Source organism: Dasypus novemcinctus, chromosome 11 (genome assembly GCF_030445035.2).
Source record: "Dasypus novemcinctus isolate mDasNov1 chromosome 11, mDasNov1.1.hap2, whole genome shotgun sequence".
NCBI lineage: Eukaryota > Metazoa > Chordata > Mammalia > Cingulata > Dasypodidae > Dasypus > Dasypus novemcinctus.
This window is the reverse complement of record NC_080683.1, coordinates 112,834,201-112,857,187: the sequence shown is the minus strand read 5'-3', so window position 1 is coordinate 112,857,187 and position 22,987 is coordinate 112,834,201. Positions and strand designations below refer to the sequence as shown.

General features: G+C 35.2%; 1 protein-coding gene across 26 annotated transcripts in view; it reads right to left on the bottom strand.

The window, feature by feature from the left end:
* EYA4 (EYA transcriptional coactivator and phosphatase 4) overlaps nucleotides 1–22,987 on the bottom strand; it is a 271,160-nt gene that overhangs the window by 132,102 nt on the left and 116,071 nt on the right. For all 26 annotated transcript variants that reach the window (XM_071218667.1, XM_058307490.1, XM_058307500.1 and 23 more), the window contains exon 3: nucleotides 10,793–10,842. In XM_071218667.1, coding sequence (XP_071074768.1) covers nucleotides 10,793–10,842 — 50 coding nt within the window. The remainder of the gene's footprint in view (nucleotides 1–10,792; nucleotides 10,843–22,987) is intronic.

The window sequence follows — 22,987 nt, the reverse complement described above, 5'->3', positions numbered from 1 at the left end:
GATTTAGCTTTGGTCACATAGGAGAACATTTGTGCTAGCTAAATTAGTATACTTGAGAAGTATACTTAAAAAGAGAGGTTCCTAAATTCCACAACTGGAATGGGGAATATTTTTCTATTACAAATTAGCAGCTTCTAAAAAACAGATATGACTCTAAAATAGTTTTTTTAAAGGATTATTTAAGGTGCAAGGAAGAAAAGCTAAAGAAATCTTGATACTGGTCCTACTGCGCTCCTCACGCCCCCTTCCACCTGATCCACTAGCCCGTGTAAGCCAGTTGTCCATAAAAATGACATCATTTGCCAAGACAGATGCACTAGACAAGGGCTGAACTTCATCCCATTATCAAGGAGTTCCTGGACCCAAAGAAAAGTCAGATTAAATCTAGAAGAAATTATATCAACTACTTCAGATGTCTTTTTTTAGTTACCCAGTGTCCAGATCTCTTATCACAACAATAGAGCCGCTAAATTATCAACATTCCTGGTACTTTGTGAGACACCTCAAGTAAATCTTTTAGGTAGAAATTATCTCACAGAATAGATTCATTTATCAGATTTCACAACTGAAAGAATGAACTTAAAATATTCCAGATTCCCAGGGTTTATATGCATGGCAAAAAAACAATAGACTTCGCTTCTAAAAACAAGTTAGCTAATCCAAACTTCCCTGCCCCTGATATGGGACACCTCAGAAAAATTGACTTATAAAAATACAAATTGACCCTTTCAGGACTTTACCTAAATTGTCCCAATCAAAACATTTTTGAGACTTGCAGGCCACTGTAGCCAGTGATTCTCAAATTTCTCTCAAATTGCTTATTCTCTTTATAAAGTAAAACCTCAACTCCTGAATCATTACAATGAGAGGAACAACAAAAATTGGCTTTTATCAAACCATGCAGCCCAACCCTAGGCTTCCGTAACTACAATTTACCCATGGAAGTTCTTATTCATTATTACAGAGGTCAATAAAGACCCACAATTTTCCAAGACAAAGACAAAAAGCCAGCATTTTTATTTAATTTAGTGAGTTTAGTTTTTTCTGTGTGCTTAGTCTTTTTGTGTTTTTAGAGTCAATTTGTTTGACTCATAGCTAAAATGTTTAAATTATAAGTCTTTTTATTGTGTTTGTCTGAATGTTATGTACATATATTATATGTATGGTATTTTTTTTTTTTTTTTTTACCTCTGCAAGGCATTCCAGAAAACTTGTAAAATCCCCTAAAGGAACACTGTTCAAATCGGCTTAAGGATAAATAAGTCCCTTATACATTAAATATGCATAAAACCTGGGAATACAAAAAAAAAAGAATATTTAGTCCCTTAAATATTCTTAAAAGCTAGCCCAAATGTTTTAAAAACAATCCAAGTTCACACAATCTAGGTAGATCTTTAGCAAATGAAACTACATTGTTGACTGAGTTATCAGTGTTAGATACAATATACTATACAAGCATTTTTTTTAAACTTTGGTATACTTTTCCTAAATTTATACAAGTTTACTGATCAAATAAACTAAAATGATATCCACTGAATGTTTAAGTTGACAAGAATTGAAAGTTGGCATTAACTAAATTGAGGCACTCTTTTGACAAAGTTTATTTTAACAATAATTGTGTTTTATAAGATATCAGCTTAAAGATAGTTTTCAGAATCTTTTTGGTAACTTAAGCATGTAAGACATACAGAATATGTTTTTATTAGGAAAAAAGAGAAAGTATCATCCTAAAGTCAAAGGACTGGTTGTTGTAAAATGAAAAAGAATTTAAAAATGGTGGGACAAAACTTGTATATATTTGGAAAGTTGTAGAAGGTTTACAGACAAGGAATTTTATATCATGTCGTCAAAGTTGGGTAGGACTTGATACGCTTATTTATAAGATTTTCAGGAGCTTTCATGTCAAACAATATACTGATCTGGGTTTCTCTGTTAAAATGATAAAATGTCTTTTGGATTAATAGTTTGCTCTTAGTAAGTGGTTATAAAAGTTTTTCTTTCCAAGTGATCACTGTAAAATTCCAAGATTCTATACTTTGTCAAAATAGTTTCTTGAACTTTAATCATGCAACAACCCGTTAACAACTTCTCTGATTTTTACTGATACTTTTGTTAAAAAGAAAACAAAGTATTGGTTTCAAAGGACCCACGATCTTATTTAACTTGTTCAAACCTTTGACAACTCTTACACCTTGCTTCCCCAAAATCAAACCCTAGATAATATCTTCTTGATTTCTCTTTGAGACTTCACATTTAGGGGACATGTTTTAAACCTCACTAAAATGAACCAGATTTTTTAAAGTATTAAATTGCTGAAAACTAACACTCAGATTCATAACTCCCAGTTTAAGTGAGCCTCTCCAAAGGACTAGAATTGAATATTCATTCCTGTAAGTGACTATAAATTGAAACTAAGAATCAGGAACAACTGGCCCCAGAAGTAGATGACTTCAGAGGTGGACAGCTTTACCCAAGTTTGTAGAACCAGAAACCACTGACTTAAGCTTTCTCCATTTGGTCCATGTACCTTGTAATATTATTACCACCCTTTGATTTTCTTTTATTGACCTATTCATCAACCTTTCCTCATACAAAATGAAATTTTGGGTTTAATAATAATATTACTTTCATTCATCCCAAATATTTTATAAATTTAGACCAACTCTAACTGGTCTTTATAGCCTTCCTAACTGCATGCTGTTTTTGCACAAAATTACTATCTAATAAAATGTCAGACATCTATACAAATCCAGTTCCTGCAAATGCCCTTAGAACTGTTTTAGCACCAAAGTGGAACATGAAGTACAAACAACTACCAATGCCAATACTTTCATAGACTATATACTCTCTCCTGTGCTACTGAGAATTTCCTTTGTCAATGTCAATTTTGCTGTTTGCTCAGAATACCCCATTGGAGAGCACCACTTCGGAGACATTCCCTCTGACTTATGTAATGAGACCTTATTATTTCCTCATTTATCTTAAATATCTCCCTGCTTATAAAGATATTGGCCTTAAAATAAATGGTACTACACTAGATATCATTAATTCAACCTTTGCACATAGAGTTTCAAAATATTGAAAATGTCCTTATAATTCATTCAGCTGATGGAATGTCTGCTAATCCTTAATCTTTCATATAATACCAGTAAGTTTGATATTCTTTTGGGTGATCAATGCTTGAGATGAGTTGATAGAGGAAATTCCACCCATACAATGACTGGATTTGCCTCTGGTCATCTGAGGCTCACTACCAGAAATATTGTTCGTTCTAATTTAACCAGATCTCCAATTTATTGGTCTTGTCAAGATAGTTTTACTTTACGCACGAAGTTACCCAATGCAAAGTTTATTCCATGTGGGAAAAAATATAAAGCATTTCTCCATAGTTGGTAGGGGAAGATGTGGAATAGGATACCTTGTGTCAAAATTATCTACCCTAAATGATATTCAAATAGCTAATTTAGGCTTCTTTGTACATCGAGTCTCAATCTGACAAAAAAGGAATAGTACCGTTTAACACCCCGACCCCCTTAAAATACAGTAATTTGGGATCTCATTCATGTGCATCATCACACTTTCCTGGGGGACAGATGGTCTGGAGCTAGTAATTCTCAAGACATCTAAGGTTATGGAACAGAGTTGTAAAGACTACCCTAAAAACTTTTCAGGCCCTCCACGCTGGAGCCAAATATTCACGGTTTTACAAAACAGACGAGTCATAGACAGAAGAGGAAGAAAAGGGAAGGCATAGGGGTAGGAGAATGAAAAGGAGGAGAAGGAGGAAGAGGAGAAGGAGGCAGAACTGGCGTGAAAATTTAAAGGAAAAAAGTGAACCTGAGTCCAACGATAACGAGACCACTGTGACCTCTAACTAGAGGAGAGACTAATTTTGGTGCCTGGACTGCTTTGGTCAAGGTCTTAATAAAATCACTGGAAAAATTACCAAAAAGGAGGACTGTTAAGTAAAATGAAAAGGCTGCCTACACTGATGTTGCTGTGAGTGACCCTTTTTCCAAGAAGGGAGAGGGATTTTTCAAGCAGTTAAAAAAGCAGCAGATTTCTGAAAAAGCAGAACATACTCTACAAAAATGACAGTTTAAGCAACAATTGGAAATAAGCTGGTTTTGGTCCAATATAAGTAAGTCTGTCAGAAATAGATAAATATACTGTAAGAACGAATCTATGATCATTCGTTGCTTTTTAAGACCCTCCTTTGTAATAAGGAATGTAAATGTCAACCAGTTTTGTAACTTCCCATTTGGAAAGCCCCTAATTGCCTTTAGAAGCCAATGTAACCTGCTAACAATTTTGACTCTTTGGTTTAAGATCTTCCTTCTAGAACAGTTTCTCTTTCAATAAACCCAAATATTGATTATTATTGGTGACTCAGTTTCTTTTAACACTTACATAAAGACTTCAGGGGTGCCCAGTTTATGGGAGAGGTGAAGGGGAGAACGAAAATTAAGTTACCTATATAATTAGTATATATATATTTTTGCTGGAATATACTTTCTAGAACCCTTGTTAGGAAGGCATGAACTCTTACAATAATTTGACTCTAAAGGAGGAATATGAAATAGAACTCAGTGAATATCTGATAAACCAGAATAAAGACAATAGGAGAGTGGATAACAGGAAGCACAGCTAATCTCTACATTCATGCAGACAGCAATTAAGCACAAAGACTAAATGGCCTCACTATCATCTCTTGTACACAGTTCTATTTTTAAGGTTATTTGTCTATGCTTCTGTGTATACTTTACATGTCTACTAAGTATTGTCTGATCAATGAACAGGCAACTATACGGACAGGATCATTAAGAAAGACTCATCTGATAAGCCTGGCAGAATAGAAAGGTAGGGTCTAGATCCAAGGAAGCCCTGTGGGTACCAGTCGTACTAATTCAGAGGTGAGGTGATAAGAGCGTGAACTCCCATAGCGGCAGTGGGAAGAGGCAGAGGAGATTCAGAAGACACGGCAAAGGAAAATTAAATACCACGGGGTGAGCAACAGGATTTGGGAAAGGAAGGAGAGAGGTAAGTCAAAGACTACCCTAACGTTCTGCAGCAGGAGAGCTTAGAGAATCATTAGTGGAAGGAAAAGACCCTGAGAAGGGAACATAACCCTTAGGATTTTTCAAAGTGGAGTTTGAGAGGGCTGTAAGAACTCCATAATGAAATTCCAAGAGAGATTTGTGGTTACATGAGATGTTCAGGAAGAGAGGGAAAGCTGGATTTGTGTATTGAAAGTTATTCCTTCATTCACATGTTTACAGAGGACCAGCCGTGTGGTGGGCTCTGGGCTGTAGTAAGCAAGAGCAGACATGTCCCTGCCCTTGGGGAGCTGCCAGTGCAGTGACTGAAGTAAACTTTAACCCAATAAGGACCCTCTGAAGGAGGAACATGGCAGTCTGGTTGCAGGGAAGGCTTCTCTGAGGAGAAAGCACACAGCAGAGATCTGCAGGAGGAGCTGAAAAGAACGAGGTAGACAATAATGGAGGAGAGGGTGGGATGGGGTGGGAGGTGGAGAGGGAAGGCGCATTCAGAGAAGGAAAGAGAGGCATTTGTGGCTGCAGACTTTATGACAAGGGAGGCGGGGGGAAGAGGAAGTGGCCAGGGCAAGCTAGTCACCGTGGGCCAGGTTAGAGGAGCAGTGAACAGATACGAAGTGAAAGGTAAGCAAGAAGAGCAAGAATAAGTCCTAGGGACCTGAAGACAGTGACGCAAAGGCTGAACAAACATGCCTGAGAATGAACAAGTAGGAAGAGTGGGGTCCTTCTTCCCTTTCATTGTGATTTTCCTTCTCTCTTAATGGGGTAGGAAGGTTCATCTTGCTCATTTCTACACACGCATTAAGCAACTGTTCTGCGAGCAACAAGGTATGCGGACCTTTCACATATATCATTTACTCTCACTCGCTCACTCATTTCATCTTGGAAGATGATTCACTCTAGAGAGAAAAGGGCACAAAGAAATCACCAAGTGTACAGACACCACTAAACTACATCAGCCACTAAAGATAAATCACTGGGTGTTGCCAGTGTGCTAAAGAAAAGGGCTGATGGGCACAAAAAGAGACGGGTTCAGAAAACAGTAATGAAAGCTCCAAGACTGTGTTCCTTAAACCTGTAATTATGAGCCCATCATTCACTCGTGTTCAGTATCCAGCTGTATCCACATCTGCAGTAATTTGTCAACACACCCCAGAAAAGGAATAAGAGGTTCAGGAGAACTTCAGTGAAGGCCAGAAAAATTGATGAAGAGGCTGGAGAGGCATCATATGAGGACAGCCTTAGGAATGAAACAAAACACCCACAAAATTGGGAAGAAAAAGATGCAGCTATAATGACTCAAGCTAACCAAATCATTTTACGTAGAGCTTAAGTTATCAGAGACTTACTCTTCAAATCCTCAAACATAAGAATTAAACAGTAGTCTGAGAATGAATATCTACATCTATCTGTCTATCTATCCATCTAGCTATCTCAATTACTTATGTACCATTTTCAGGAAAAGCATACACATCTTATAACGTAAATGATGTGGTTTTATACAAATACAGGTAATTGTTACTTTGCATTGTGATTAGTAATTTACTGGATTCATTAGTCAAAAAGATTTTATATGCTAGTAATCTAACTAAGTTCAAGAAAGGTTGTATAATTGCATAGACTGAGAGAATCTCCATTTACTGGAAGTACATTCCTTAATTTTCAAGGTTGAGGAAACACCACCTGGAAGAAATGATTCCTGCTGTCTCTTGGACACAGACATTTGGGCTAGATGGTCCTCAGCTCTGAAGGTGAACTACCAATGGTATTTTTATGAAGGGGCCGTCATTCCCTCTGCTCAGAAAACAGCATAGTATTTAATTTCTTTAGGCAAGCAATTACATACAGATAAACATTTCAGTCTTTTTGGAGGATTTTGATAGTTATATTATTAGCAGATAAGCATGGATAACTTTTAATAACTTAAACATAACATTGTTAAACACCAACATTTCATTTTTAAATATTTTTAAGTTTTATTATTATTTTGTTTATTTATATATTTTTAGGAGGTACCAGGGACTTAACTGAGGACCTCGTACATGGGAAGCAGGTGCTCAACCCCTGAGCTACATCCACTCCCCCCAACACTTCATTTTTAAGCCTTTACACACGGACCTTGAATAGATAAACTTCCTGGTTCTAACTCAAAAATTAAATATTAAACTAAAACTAATTCTCATTTCTCTTCAAAGAGTTGGAGAATGTATTTATTCATTTTGTCTTTCTCTTGATTATTTAAAAATTATTATAGCTAGGGTAAGATGACATAGCCAGGATCTTTGCTGGTTTCAGGTAATAATTAAGTTCTCAGAAAAAACAATTTCTCTACCTGCTGAGCGGGAAAGACTCGACCATAACTCACAGAATCTTTTTTCACTCTCCACTAGAAAAAGACTGTCAGCTTATTAGGTTGACCGTACAGAAATCACTACAAGCCTATATTTTAATGAGTTTCTCTCTTAGGTCTCCTTACTGTATTCTGCTGGCAGGACTGTTGTCAGGGGGAAGGTGAAGGGAGAAAACTAGTGTCATTCCCAGAAGCCACTTCATAGCCTAAATTAGCCAAAATTTTTATTTCCATTCACTCCTTAATCAACAGCCCAAGTATAAAACAAAATTGCCTAACTTGAGTTCTATTTCCTTTCTCTGTTCTTGATCTCTTCTTGGCAGAAATCTTCTACTGGTTACTGGCCAGAAAGGAAAAAGCAAAGAGAAACAGAAGAGAGGACCACCACGGAAATCATCTGGGCATTAGGGAGACTATTTTACCAAGCAGGCACTCCAAAATATTTCTAAAGCATGCAATAAAAGAATGGGAGAAATGATTTCCTCACCTCACATCAGAAACAAAAAGGACTGAAAGTAGAAGGGTTTTTTAAAAATGAGACTTAGAAATTTCTGCTTCTAAATTCACATCCCAGGAACTATGTATAATGTTAAATAAGAATCAGGTATTTGCAGTGGTGACTCAAAGGAGGCACAAATTCATAAAAATGAAATTGACCATGAATATAGAAAAAACCAACATAAATTAATATTTCAGAATATGTTTTAAGATGGTCTATCATAAAGAAATTTAATTTTAGAGTAGGGTAAGACATGAGAAAAAAATAAAATTTGGTTTTCTTACATAGCTATTTTACAGGTAACATTAGTTTCAGTAACAAAGGCCAAAAATAGTGTATTCTGGGCATGGCTAGCAATACTGAAGAAAGTTTTAAAAATATATGCAAGGAGTGTCAATTTTCATATGCAGCATTTTATATCCCTTTCCCCACGACATTAAGTTGACTACAGTTTTGTGAAACTGAGAAAACAGTGCAGCTAATGCCTGGTTTTTAGCATATACATACAATGTTATTTCTAGTAAGACATTTTGCCTTACTTATATTGCATGGGTTAATAAGTTTTCTTCATCCCAATCTAGCAGTCACATCTGCAGCCCAAGCATCTCTTTCCAAAAGAAGAATTAAGGCCAAGCAAGACAAAGAATTTGCTGATACACATGTCACTCCAAGAATTCTCCTGATGAAGTCTCCACACCCCATTACTTCCCTACTATAAAAATACTTTCCATCTGCATTTATCCTAATCATTTCAAATCCAAAACCAACATGCTATAAACCTAACTAAATAAATGAGTGATATTAGCTTTAGGTTCCAATGAGGCAGTATTTGGTAGGCAGTGGGAATCCAGCCTGCATTTTATGTGGAGACAGTATTTCATTTTGAGCTCAATTTTAAAATAAAGATTTTTTCCAAACAGACTTACCTAGGTACCACTTCTGACCCTTCCCCCACACACTCATACACATGCACACCCAGAGTCCAAGTTCAAGTACAGAGATACATTCAGAGATATAGTCATGTCCAGGGTTGCACATATAACTGTATTCTTGTTTGCTCATTTGTTTCTTAGAGCGCAAACAAGAATGTATCCATATATATGTTTGCCAAAGTACTAATGCCTAGTGTTGATAATGAAGGTGTGTTCTGTGTTATTTTGGATAAGTTATAAAAACTGGACCTCAATACATACATGCAATAAATACTTTTGGCATTCTTGGATCACTTACTACTCAATTATTATATCCTTCTTGTGTAGAATGACCTTAAGCATATTTTAGTCTCTCTTTGGTTTTCTATTGCTGCATTAACTAAGTGCCAGTTTTAACACTCCCAAACCTAATATCAGTGGAAAAAAATAAGGATTCAGGACTAGGACACTGTGGCTTTGTCATGGAGGCAGCCATGTCTTCACGTTGCTGACACTGGCTTACATGTGGCACTTGTCCCTTGCACCAGAAGTCGGGGGGGGGGGGTGTTGTGAACTGCCACTGCCAAAATGGCGCTAGATCATCCTAAAGGCCTTTTGGCCACATACTTTAATAAGGAAAAATTGTTTTATTTATTTACTTATTTTTGTTGTTGTTTTTTACAAGCAGTGGCTCTCAGTATATCACAAAGTTGTGCATTCATCACCACAGTCATTTTTAGAATATTTTTATTACCCCAGAAGGAAAAAATTCCATACCCCTTATTGTTTGCTTGTTTTTGAAATCAGAAAGCTCTCGAGTCCTTAGGAATTTATTAGCCTAATTTTACCTGTTTACAGTATAGATTAAGAAACAATGGGTGGTGGACTTGGCATCTGTCTACCACATGCGAGGTCCACGGTTCAAACCCCGGGCCTCCTTGACCCGTGTGGAGCTGGCCCATGCGCAGTGCTGATGCGCGCAAGGAGTGCCCTGCCATGCCGGGGTGTCCCCCGCGTAGGGGAGCCCCACGCACAAGGAGTGCACCCCGTAAGGAGAACCACCCAGCGCAAAAGAAACTGCAGCCTGCCCAGGAATGGTGCTGCACACATGGAGAGCTGACACAACAAGATGACGCAACATAAAGAGACACAGGTTCCCCTGCCGCTGACAACAACAGAAGCGGACAAAGAGGAACACGCAGCAAATGGACCCAGAGAAAAGACAACTGGGGTGGTGGAGGAGGAAGGGGGAGAAAGAAAGAAATAAATCTTTAAAAATAAATTTCTTAACGTAGTAAGTTAGGTTAAATTGTTAATATCAAATTAAGGATATGCATATATTATTGTGGTATTTACAATATTTTAAATATATATTTCATTTTTAAATGAAAGCAATGAAAACGTGAGGCCTGAAAAGATCTGTGGGGCATCTGGTCCAACCACAAGTAACCAAATGTGTTAAATGCCCATATGCAGTGTTCTGAGCACTTCCATTTGTCATTTCTGTGGGTTCTAAACAACCAGAAAGGAAAAGCAAGTTAATTTTGATATTTCCTATTTAATGGTGTCCTCAAAATCTAGCAATGTTTGAAAAGAAAAATAAATATCATAAGTTTTCTTTTGTATGCATAGACTTGAGACATAGTTACTCAGTTTCTGGTCTAATTTTAGATGTGATGACATTGTAAGAGATTAGAGAGGAAAATCAAGGTTAACTTAAAACAGTAAATGCCAAGGGATAATATCTTTGTAAGTATTTCTGTAGATGTTTTCTACCACTGTTCTTTAAAGCAAACTTCAATTACAGTCCTTTTTATTAATTGTATGGTTAATGGTGTCATCAGCAGGATGGTACTTATTTGCCATATATACAAATTCTTAAAGAAACTCAATGTTTCAAATCACAGTTGTAGCTGGAATATAACATCTTACACATTCTTAAAAATTGCTCTTTTTCTTGACCTTAAGTGTACTGTACCTGGAATTCTGAGATTCTGAAACATCTGATTCTGTGCACGTTTTCTTTACCTGTAAGAAAAGAGTACTAGTTATTCTCATATGAAAATACAACTTCCTCATTCACAGTTCACAGACTTGTGACAGTGGATACAGCTCTGCTCACCAAGGTCTGTATAAAATACTCCCACATTTTACAGCGGCTAAACAGCTTATTTCATTATTGTCTCACGAACAGCTGCCAAATGCACTTCCCTGGACTCCATTAGTATGTAAAATGTTCAGCTAAAATAGCTTGGGAGTAGCCTAAGCAGGAACAAAGAAACCAAAGAACCAGGTTCCCACTTAGTAACTAGAAAGTCATACTGTTCTCAATTCACTAAGAAATGTTTTTCCAATTGATCCTGCTTCTCCCTCCTGCTAAAGTGCACAATAATAAACACCAGATTGCAGGACAAAGCACAGTGTTAGCGAAAGCATTCATACATTCATTTTCATTTTCTCAAACCAGTGGCTGTATGTTTTATATATTTGCTCAGCATATCAATTAAGCATAGGTATTGCTCACAGACGTCTCACATACATTTGCAGTATATTTTGCAGACTATATTTTAACTCTGTGGTTTGTTAATCCACAAAAGGTGGAGAATGAAAATAACTTTTTACTTATAGAACTACATAACATTATCCATTTCTGGACAAAACTATGTGGCACATCCTCTGAAATAAGGCAAACCACAAATCCATCATTGTTCACCATTTAACTTCAAGCACAGAACCCTAAGTTTGCTTATTATGGTCTTAAAGGTGCATTTTATGCAAGATAGACCCAACTCCAAAAATCACTCAGGTAATATGGAAAATGTACACTATATAATTACAAGTCCACTGTCATTAACTTTGTTTATGGCCTATCTATGCAATCTACAGGGCCCAAAGCATTTTAGCTTCTGTTTTGTGACTTAGGTGTGAAAAACAGCTACAATGAACATACACCATGGGCACACTTGTGTCATGTGGATTACAATATGAATGGCACTATTTAAGAGTATGATTTAAATTTTAAAGATGCAGTGTTGTATTTCCAGCTCACAGAGTAATTCTTTCCTCCACTGAATACGTTTTTTTTTTAAATCTCAAAAAAATCCCTATACTTGCAATAATCTGTGTCTTCTGCTTTCCATTCCAAGCCTAAATGATTCTACAACCTGAGAAATCAATTTGGCTCATTTTCCTCACTCTGCTTTCTCCTATGCAGGCTGTGTCTGCATTTACACAATTTGAAAATAAAGTTAATTAACAAAAAAGATTGCCATCCTCGTTATATTATATAACGTCACTGTGCCCTTAGCATGGCATTTAGCACCAAGAGATGGAGGATATACTTTCAGAAGTAATTAGAAAATAAAAATGGGAACACTTTTCTTAAAATGTAAACCAAAAAATTCACCACAAAAAGTCTTATGTCCATAAAAATGTGCCTCCCAAAGAGTAAGAACTAAAAAGAATATGAGATATGAGGGGGAAATTCTCCCTTCCCAGTGGTTCCTTCCTGTGATTCATCACCAGAAACTACATGAACTGCCAGTGAATTCATGGAAATCACCCCTACATGAGCACTACTTTTCTCAAGACCACTGATGCCTGGACTTTGGAACTGCTGAAGAGGTTCCAGGTCCCCAGACACACTTCTCCTATGGAGAGTCAGCACTGGTCACACTTTCTAGGGTTTAAAGCACAAAATCATTTTTTACTCTGACACTCATGGTTTTACAAAGCACTGTACTCCAAATAATTTACCATGAAGTTGGGATTACTTTAATTTATTCTCAAAAAATAAGAGTAACAACAGGGAGCACATCTGTTTATTTCTTACAATTTATTACCCACAAAGTCCCTCCCTGGCTCATACCTACTGCTTAAGAGGTGATTCTTTTAGTCATCGTTAGAGCTATACGTTTGTCAAAGTCATTATTTTTAAGGCTTCATTCATTCATTCATGGTGAAATGAGAAAGAACTGCCTTTCAGATCACTGACTACCAAGGTGGAGGTCAAGATGAAATACAGTGGGTGTTCAGAGGAAAAACTACCCCAGTCTTGGGAGGATGGGAGGCATGAAAGAAAGCGACTTCTGAACTGAAGACTTCTCTACGGAATTTAATCTTTGGAATTTAATCTTTGGACAGTGATGACAACTGGAGACGGGGTAGAGATGGTTTAGAAGACTGAGAGGGCAGGGCACAAGGTACTGAGACAGAGGAGACCTACTGCAATAGGAGAGCTAACGGAAGTTTCACAAGAGCAGAGATGACTTTGACCTTTTACATACTTGTATTCCCAGCACTGAGTATTTGTTGCCCAAACATTAGTTTACTAAGTAATCATATAGACCATCCGTGAGAGATGGCCAAGATGTGAATTAAGACAGGCGCTGCAGTCAGAGAGCTGAGAGGAAGCTTTTGAGAGACATTTCGGAGACAGAACTGACAGAATGCTATAATTATTGAAAGAAAGTAGAATACGATGCTGACTTTTTTATCTGTTCTTGAAAAGAAATTTTTCATATTATTCAAACTTAGAAAAAATAGTATTTTATAACTTCTTTAAAACATATCAAAATTATATCTAATTTCTGAATTGATGTAGAAAAGTTAAATCATTAAAAAACTTCTATTTATGGTGTCTTAATCACTGACCCAGAAATCAAATGGACAGTGTTACTGAAATTTGAACACATACCCCATTTGAGAGATCAGTGATACTTTTATTAAACAGTGACTAATGTAACATATATTCCATATAAGAAAGAATATTCTTAGAAAAATGCAGAAGCTTCCATCTTCAAATACCATCAGTTTAGTTTTAAATTTGTTCTTAAAACATACAGACCAAGAAATGAGGCAGAAGTTTGTATTTATAACTAAACAAATCCTAATTTTCATAAGACACATAAAGAGGTGATCAAATAATATACCAAGAGGGAAAATATGAATAATGTTTAATCCATTTAATTGGATGCACTAAAATGAATTTTAATACTAGTGAATGTCTCTTTAGAGAAATACGTAAGTATATGCAAAATCAAAGCATGATGAAAAAGAATTGAAAGTTTATTTTAAGAAAAATAACTCTTAATATGCAGTGGACACAGATGTCAAAACAGTGACTATTTTGAATGAATGAATAATAATTAAAACTTACTGAGTATTTTTTATATGCCAGGCACAATGCTTAGGTAGATATTCTTTATTTTTCCCAATTCACAGTTGAGAAAAAATACTGAGACCCAGACAGTTAAGCAGCAAGCAACTTGTGGCACAAATTTTAAATTCAGACCTATAAGGGTATGTTAACTACTGTATATTAGAAAGCTAAAATCTATAAACATGTAAAATAAAATATTTAAAATGGAAATCACCACATCTTAATATTTAAAAGTTGGATTTCTATCACATCATAGTAACCATCGTTGCTGCCATTTTTTTTTAAGCAATTATTCTTTTTCCACTCATGGTCTGGACAATGCCTATATGTAACCTCATTTACTCCATGAAGACAGGTTTAATAGATGAAGTCCTCCTTTTACAAATGAGGGAAGTAAAGCTCAAAGAGGTACCGCTTGCCACTGTACCACAGCTAGCACTGGTAGGGCTGGAATTAGAATTGAGGCCTCCGTATCAAACCTTTCTCTCCTATGCTAGGTTTGCCAATTGCTTTCATTAGTTTGTTTTAAAACTAAGAGTTGAAATTAAAGTTTTGTGGAATAAATTTCAAAGAAGAAACTACTATATACTTCTTATCATACATCTACCATTAAATGCGGGGTTTAAATTGGACTACTGAAATAACCAGTTTTCACCAAGCACCAGAGCCATTTTAACTCCATATAAATAAAGTGAAATGGAACTTTGAAGAAATTATTCAAGTAACTCCAGCATCTACCAGCACTAGCCCAATAACCACAAAAAGAGTCTTACAGTACAAAATAACTTCTTTCTGTTTTTGTATGTTTTCTGACCAAATGATCAAGATCCACTCAACAAGGCTGTAGAGAGGGTCTGAGGTATCCCAGACATTGCTCCAGGGACAAAGATTGGGCAGTGACCGAGACCTGAGCTGCCCAATACAGCAGCCACTGGACATGTGTGGCTACTGAGAAGGTAAAAGGTGGCTAGTCCACTTTGAGAAGTGCTGTAAGTGTAAAAGGCGACCCTGATTCCAAAGACTTAGTGTGAGAAAAAGAATGTGAGATGTCCCGATTTTTTATATCAAGAAATGACACGATATTTTGGATACACAGAGTTAAATCACATATATATTATTATATATCATTTCATTTTACTTTTCTAATGTAGGTATAGGAAAATTTAAAATACATATGTGGTTCACATTATATTTCTATTGATTAGAGCTGGCCTAGACTAAGAAAAACTTACCTGCTCGGATCATGCATTCTAGTGGAGGGGACATACAAAGAATAAAGTAAACGAATAAAGAATGCACAATGACAGCAGTTGATAAGTGCTGAGAAGAAAGTAAAGAAGAATAAAGGAATAGAAAAGACTGGTCAAACTATTACTTAGTTATTAAAAAATCATTTTTCTTATATCACAGTACCATTCATTTTTCAAGTTTTATAGGTTTTGCTTATATTAGTAGCATAAATTGTCTAACCAAATTATAAGGAATATGGGATTTGGTATAGAGAATAATCAAGGCTTTCAATGTCTGAGAAATATATACAGAAAATATTATCTCTAGAATGCTTTGCATTATGATTATTATATCCAAGTATAAAAACCAACCTTAAAAATTTTCACTAGGTGCTTTGAGAAGCTTACACTCTTTTGAGAAGAAACAGAATTAACAATTGTATACAAGAACAGGTTTCTTTTATCTGATCCACCATCTTCTAAAAAGGTTGGAACCAATTATCCCAAACATGTTCTACATAATTTTGCTGTTTATAAATCCTGGAATATTAATGATAATAAAAAATTAAAGGATAGAATAGTGGAAGAGGATGGTAAGAGAGACCACTTCTGGAACTTTATTTTGTTCTAAAATGAACTTCAGTGATTAAATCTGAGAACATACTAGACAGTGATAACAAAAAATCAATTCTGCAGCTACAAATCGAAATGAAGACTTCAGAAATTACAAGTTGTCAATATAATGAATAGAATTGGGGATATATTTATGTGTGGTAGGTAAGACAATCTTGATTTCTTTGCTGAACTGAATGAAATAAATGTAAATTAGATCTGAATGCATATTTGTTAAAGAAAACAATGAGTAAAGAGATAGATGTAAAAAGCTTTTCCCAAAATGCAAATTATATTGTTGATTATTGTATATTAAAAACTTTGTAAAAACAGAAAGTGATAGAGTTGATGAACAACAAAAATTTAGACTTATCAGTTTTGTTTGTATTTCAAATGTGAATACTCTAAAATGTGAACTTGACTGAATAAACTACAAATACTGGATGGCATCAACCCTAGAGACTTGGATTTCTATGAATGTACACTTTATAAAATATATTTAATGACTGGGTTTGATAAAATCATAGCAAGTAATGGATTGATAAAGCAAAATGATACCTAACTTCAGTTATCTTTAGGTTCTAATTTAATGAAAATAAGAGACTTCCTTGAAATATCAGCGGTTATGTGATATTTTTCATATTTTCTAACACTTGGAATTTGGACCTATGTTCGAATTTTCAAGTAAATAATGGAATTCATTTTTTCTTATAATTATTCCAGTTTTATACTAAGAATATAAATTATGCTTTCATTTAACACAACTCAATTGACTGACCCTTTTTTATCGGCACAATTAATTTTTTTAAACTAGTTGAACCAATGGACACACAGTTTAATGAGTTTCCCCAGGTCATTTTGTTCACTAGGAGCATTAATTATGCTAATTATGTATGAAAATATGTCCCTTCCTCTCCGACTTCAAAATCCACATATAACATAATTAAGAAAATATAAAAGTAGATATATAAATTATAAATTAATTAAAAATTTTTCACAATATAGGCTTTTGCCAAAAATATTCCAATATTTATATACTTAAACAGGAATGAAAGAAAATTTACATTTATTTCCTAATTAAAATATTTGCAGAGTTAATACCCCTCTAGAGTTGAACATGGAGATGCATTCTTTAGTGTGATAGCCCATGATTATTTGTGCTTCTGAGTAAATATCATTTACATTGTGAAGATCATCTTGGAATTGCTGTGATACCAACCCCATATTGGTATAAACTTAGATATACACTATCTGAACTGGCTTAAAAGAAACAAAAATGTCTCAACATTTCTCAACAAGACCTATTTCACATTTTTTTGTATATGTTTTTATAATTTAGTTGACTTTAGAGAGCTCAAAGCATTAAAAAATAGTTCAGAATACAAAGGTTATTACCTAAAGTTTTTAAAAAATCCATCTATGTTTTAATAAGTCCATACAAATTTGAGAGTTTTTCAAGGAAAATAAAATGGCATTTTGTCAAATGTTCAAAAAAGCTAAAGATTTAGAAATAAGAGTTTGTAAAATTCTAGTTTTTAAATAATATAAAATCATTTTTATAAAATGTCGTTCTTCCTTAGAAACAAAAACTTTGCAGCTCCAAAATTCATGTTTATGAAATCCTTTTCAGGAAGTTAGGAAAGTTGCTTTATTCTTCCCTTTTCTTAGTATGTCCTCTTTTCAATCTCAGTGTCATTCCTTATCCAGGCTTCTATCATGCAACATCAAGTGTCAGTTTCCAAAGATCCCAACTCCCATTTCTCTATTAGAAATATGAAAGAACCTGGAAAAGACTGCAGCTACTTCAGTTTGGTGAAAAACCGCCATACCTCTTCTTAATTGCTATATATCAATAAAGTACAAAGACACAGTGGCATATTGCATTTTTAATTGCAGCTGTACACTAAATAAATATATCGATTAAGAATAGTAGAGTGAATAATGAAAAATCCACGCCAAAACCTGACACAAATTATTTCGCCCCTATGGCACTGAGCTGTGGTGGGCAAGGCTTACTTGATTTCTGGTCTTTAATGCAAGAGCCTTCCAGGACCCTGATGTGAGGGAAGGAGGATACACAAAAATCACACTGTGTAAAGGAATTGTATTTTATGTGGAAAAAATCCTATAGCCTATAATTCTTCATCAACTACAACTGCCACAATAACTTTCAAATAATATTTGAGAGTTCACTGCAAGGTTGAATATATTTCAAAAGCAATTTAATAATAATTATGCAGTAAAAAAAGGCATAATTATTTATGAACAGAATCGTAAGTATTAAATCAAATGTCAAACTACATAAAGCTTTTAAAAATTTGAAGCACATTTTATCCTTAACTATGCTGCAGTCCTTTGTCACCTGCCATAAACTCTACTTATATACTGTATGAAATGTTCAGGAAAATTTCAAGCTCTCTCTAATAGTATACTTTTTCATTATTAACCAACAGGGACTATATTCAAGGGAACACAGTGCTTAAAAAGTCATAGTAGAAACCATAAGATGACTTAGCAGATCACATCACAGCTCATATGAAAGTTTCTTCCCCCAAGTCTAGAAACAAGACTAAATCGTCCAGCATTTGTACTCTGCATAAATGCTATGGGCAAGTGTTTAGAAGGAATCTTTTTCCTCACAAAGGTGCCCTATAAACACCCAGAGAACTGTTTTACCATGCATCTTGGTCTTTATACCTTTTGTTTGCACGTTTCTTTGCAGTCCTGCACTCCTCACAGGACAGATGTTAAATTCTTCACATCTTATTACAGCAACACAAAAGCAAAGTGGAATGTTCTAGTCTAAACTAAGATTTATCACATAATCAACACAATGCTAATTTGGTAGCATTCACTGCAGTTAAATTAAAATTGCTGACACTTTCACACTGAACCAGTAAAGAACAATTTCGTTAGTGCTAAATATCAATATCTTTATTTTTAGATTTCCCTCCAATCAAGTGAAGATTTATGAATTCACACGTTTTTAAAAAGAATCTTAAGAATTTACCCTAGTCCCCTAAAGAGAGAAATCATGCTAATGTTTTTCGGCAAAGTTTTCTATCTCTATGTTTTTTTCTTTCTCTTTAAGATATTGGAATGTTTTGGCCACGAGGTTAAGAAAGAGCTCCCCATTTATCATGGCCTGTCAAACCCAAGGATCCCAGACAACCCAGCCTTCTACCACTTAACAGATTCAGCTCATCTTAGTCATAAAACATCAAAAGAATTTTGCCACAGGCATAAATGGGCTATCATTTGTTTTAAAGCAAAAATATCAGTCATTGCGTAATATACTCTAGGGCACCTTGCATTTGGCTATTTGTGATTAATAGCGAATCTTTTCAGTTTGAACAATGAATGAAAAGATCAGTTTGTCAATATATATAACTGTTGAACTCATACATAATAACATCAGTAAAAGCCTCTGTTAAAATCCTTCCTGGGTTTGAATATAAATAAAAGAACATAGGAAAACTCTCTTGATACGCCCAAGGATATCCCCATAACTCTCAGAGAAAATTGAGAAATTATTTAACTTTAAAAACAAATCGCCAGATAGAATGCAAATGACAAAATTTGAAAACAATTCAGAATTGACCAACATACATATATGTATCTATACACACACTTTGTAGTCTGGTTTAATTTAGATAAGCTGTAAATATGTCTGACACATCAAATTGATAAAACAAGTATATAAATATGCAATAACAGCTATATTTTCAAATATTTTTTTAAATTTAACATTTTTTACCTTTCAATAAAATATCAACTTCTATAAAAATAAACTCCTGAGATGCTGGCACAAAGTTCTTTATTTTTAAAATTAAACCCTATACAGTGAAAAAAGGAAACTTATGCACCAATGCTGCATTTTAGCCTGATATTTTTTCACAATATTTCAGCAATAATTTTGAGATTTAAATTCTATTCTAAATAAGCACTTTTATGTTAATGCCACCTTGTGTAACCATTCTTATAAAGGCTTATAAATCACCTTCCCTTAGGTTTAAGTCCTGAAATGAAATTCTTCAGTGGCAGCGTTAATAAAATACAGACATAGCATAATCTACATATAAAAAACACAAAATGTTATTTTCTATGTGAGTTGATTTTCTAACAAATTAAAGTAACATTTTTAATTACCTGCCAGCTAAAACCATGAGAGAAAACATTTTCATGTGAAACAGATTTCACACATACAAATATGTGGTAAGAAGAAATAGCCCAGTTAACCGTGTAATTTCAAGGCAAGCTAAAGCAGCTTACTACAAGCCTTTTTAATTGCAGCAGTTGTCTTTCTTGGTGGAAGTGAAATTTAGTCAAGGACCTTAACAGTTTTTGCGAACATAAATACCTGTTTATGATAAAGATTCAACTACCCTAAATATAAAATGTACCTATGCAGTAGGAAACTTCAAGGGTTAAAGAAGAAAAGAATGATAAATTAGGTCTATTTGTAGTGAAGGTCTTACTCTCAGTTAATGTAATAAATAATTGAGATATGCTTACAAGTTTTTCCTCTTTGACCTCAATTAAAATGACTTTCTGAGAACTGGTTCTAAGGTCAATTTATCCTGGTTTCCTCAACACATATCTATGAAGTCGGCTGGCTTCTGTACTTCTCTAACAGCCGCATTACCTTCAAAACTAGCTTGCCCCATTTGCCTAACGCAAACTCCAAGACTGTCCCCTGGACGCCCTGAGCCACCTTCCTTCTGCAGGGAGGCAACAAGCACAGAAAGTCAGATCCTACAATTCTGAAAGCTCTAACAACTACAACAGTAATTCATAAAGAACTTGGAGGAGAAAAGAGAAAATGTCAAAATCGAGATAAAAGACTGGTTTCTTTCTTTGTACCTTCCCCCCAAGAAGTTATAACAGAAAGCATTATGTGGTTACTGGTATTTGCTTCCGTTGTCATTTTGATCAGTAATATTTTATTACTTTAATAAACTTTTGTTTAGAAAACCAAAGATCAGACTAATAATAACAGGGAGGCAACGTTAGTCAATTGTTCAATTACACCATATTGCCAAAAATAGTCCCTGCAACTAAGAAAAGAAGCAGGAAACTGGACAGTGCTTGACTGATGCTCAGTGGACCCTGGAAACCAAAGAGGAAAACACTGGCTATGATAATTTATCCCCTTTCTTCAAACAGGTTCAGTATACAATCTAACTCTGGCAGTAAATCAGTTTTCATAGCTTTTTAGTTAGAGAATATTTTTTCTTCCTAAAATTGTGCTTTTCTCAAAAGAATAATATGATGGTGCCAACACAACAAACCTTCCCCCAGTCGACTTGAACATTTAGGATACAGTCATTATTGTGATATTCTGCCCACATCTCAGCCAGGGAAACAGCAGTTTAACCGCACTCTTTCTTGTTGAGATGCAGACTCAAAAACGCCTAAATAATTTAAAACAAAGAATGCCAAAGGCTTCCATATCTGGGTTTTAAATCAGGGTACATGTTAAAATGCACAGCCAAGTGCAGGTAATAAGACCACTAAAGAGTTAGGATTTTTTTAAAAGTTCAAATTAAACCTGATCTTACTATTACAATCCAGAAAAAAAGTAATAATCAAGCACCATAAATGTACAAGAGTATTTGTTCTCTTAAAATGCAATACATTTATCATTGAGATGACTAAATTTCAACTATAATGAAAAAACTCAAGTCAGCACAAAATTTCAAAGGAGTAACCCAAGTCAAAAAAGCCCTTTTTAAAAAGAGCTGGTATTGTTTTTAATCCTGCAGCATGCACCTGTTAAGGGAAAATGCAACAAAGATGACCATTTAAATATTCTAATAAAACACAACCTATTAATTATTAATTCTCATGTAACTTGAATTTCTTCCAGCATTAACAAACTGCAATTACCATAGTTGAATTTTATAAAGTAAATAAAGACAGAATGTATTTAAAAATTAAAGCATTGGCATATTAACGATTTTCTCTAAATTGACCTACTGCCTCATTCCCTACATACCTATTTCTCCTATCATCCTTGTCCTAAGCAGAGAACCATCCAAATTATTTTAACTAGAAAACTTTTTTCCTCAGATGCAGACATGCCCCTACTTAAAAGTATGACTTGCCACATAATATCTTAATAATCATAGTGCTTCAATCAGAAGCTAAAAGCAACTTACCTCATTCAAAGTCCAAACACTTGAAATTAATCCCCCCGTTTTATTTGGAAATGCGTTGTGTCTGCGTGTATGTGTGTGTCTGCAGGAAGTTCAACAGCCAATAAACTCCCCTGTCCAGTGAGAGTCGAATGAAACCGGTTCGGGGATTACAGACCCCGAGGGGTAGTCTCTAAGGAGCCTGCAGGTCGCCTTGAGCACATCTTGCTTGGGCGTGAGCGTCCAGGAGCAGCGCCGTCTTTGAGGTTAACTAGCAGACCTGGGTAGAATCGCTCTCTGCCCAATGACTCTCTGGCCCTTCAGTTTCTCAGAAGATGACCTGCTGTCAGAGGTCACCCCCATCAACAACTCGCGTCCTACAGGGGGATCTAGGGGACAGCGGTGAGCCCCAGGTGCTCTTAAGGGAATCAGATCTCCTGGCCCCCGTCTCTGTCAACATGCTGTCATAGTGACACACTGCCAACCAGGTGGTGTAGTGACTCAAAGAGTTAAAACCCCACGTTAAAAATTTTAAAGCAGATCTTACTTTAGGTTTTGTTTAAAGCAAAACATTTCTGTAGAATAAATACTTTTCAGCCAGTGACTATTGGTAAGGGCGTCACTCATTTAAAGCTCCCAACTAAAATTTTCAGAGGTTTGCAAGTTTTGTTTGGTTTGGTTTAGGGACAAGGGCAGGTAAGTTTTCACTTTCATTGTAACTTCTCTCCATTAAGTACAAAATTTTCTTCTGCCCCTAGGTGCACGTGTATGCCAAGAAAGTGGAAAAACAATTTCAGGTGTTTCCATTTAATCCATTTTTTTTAATGAATTTTCGTTTGAGGTAGAGAGAGGTTATCACGTTATGTAAAATAATTTCTAAAATAAAGCTGTTTTAATTGTTTTCTAAAGAAGAGAATGGGTAAGGTAAGGTCTTATGAAATGAAAAAAAAACAAAAACAAAAACAAGCGTTAAATTCAAGAGATGAGGATAATGCAAATAAGTCTATTATCCGGCATCCCTAATCCTTTAGAAA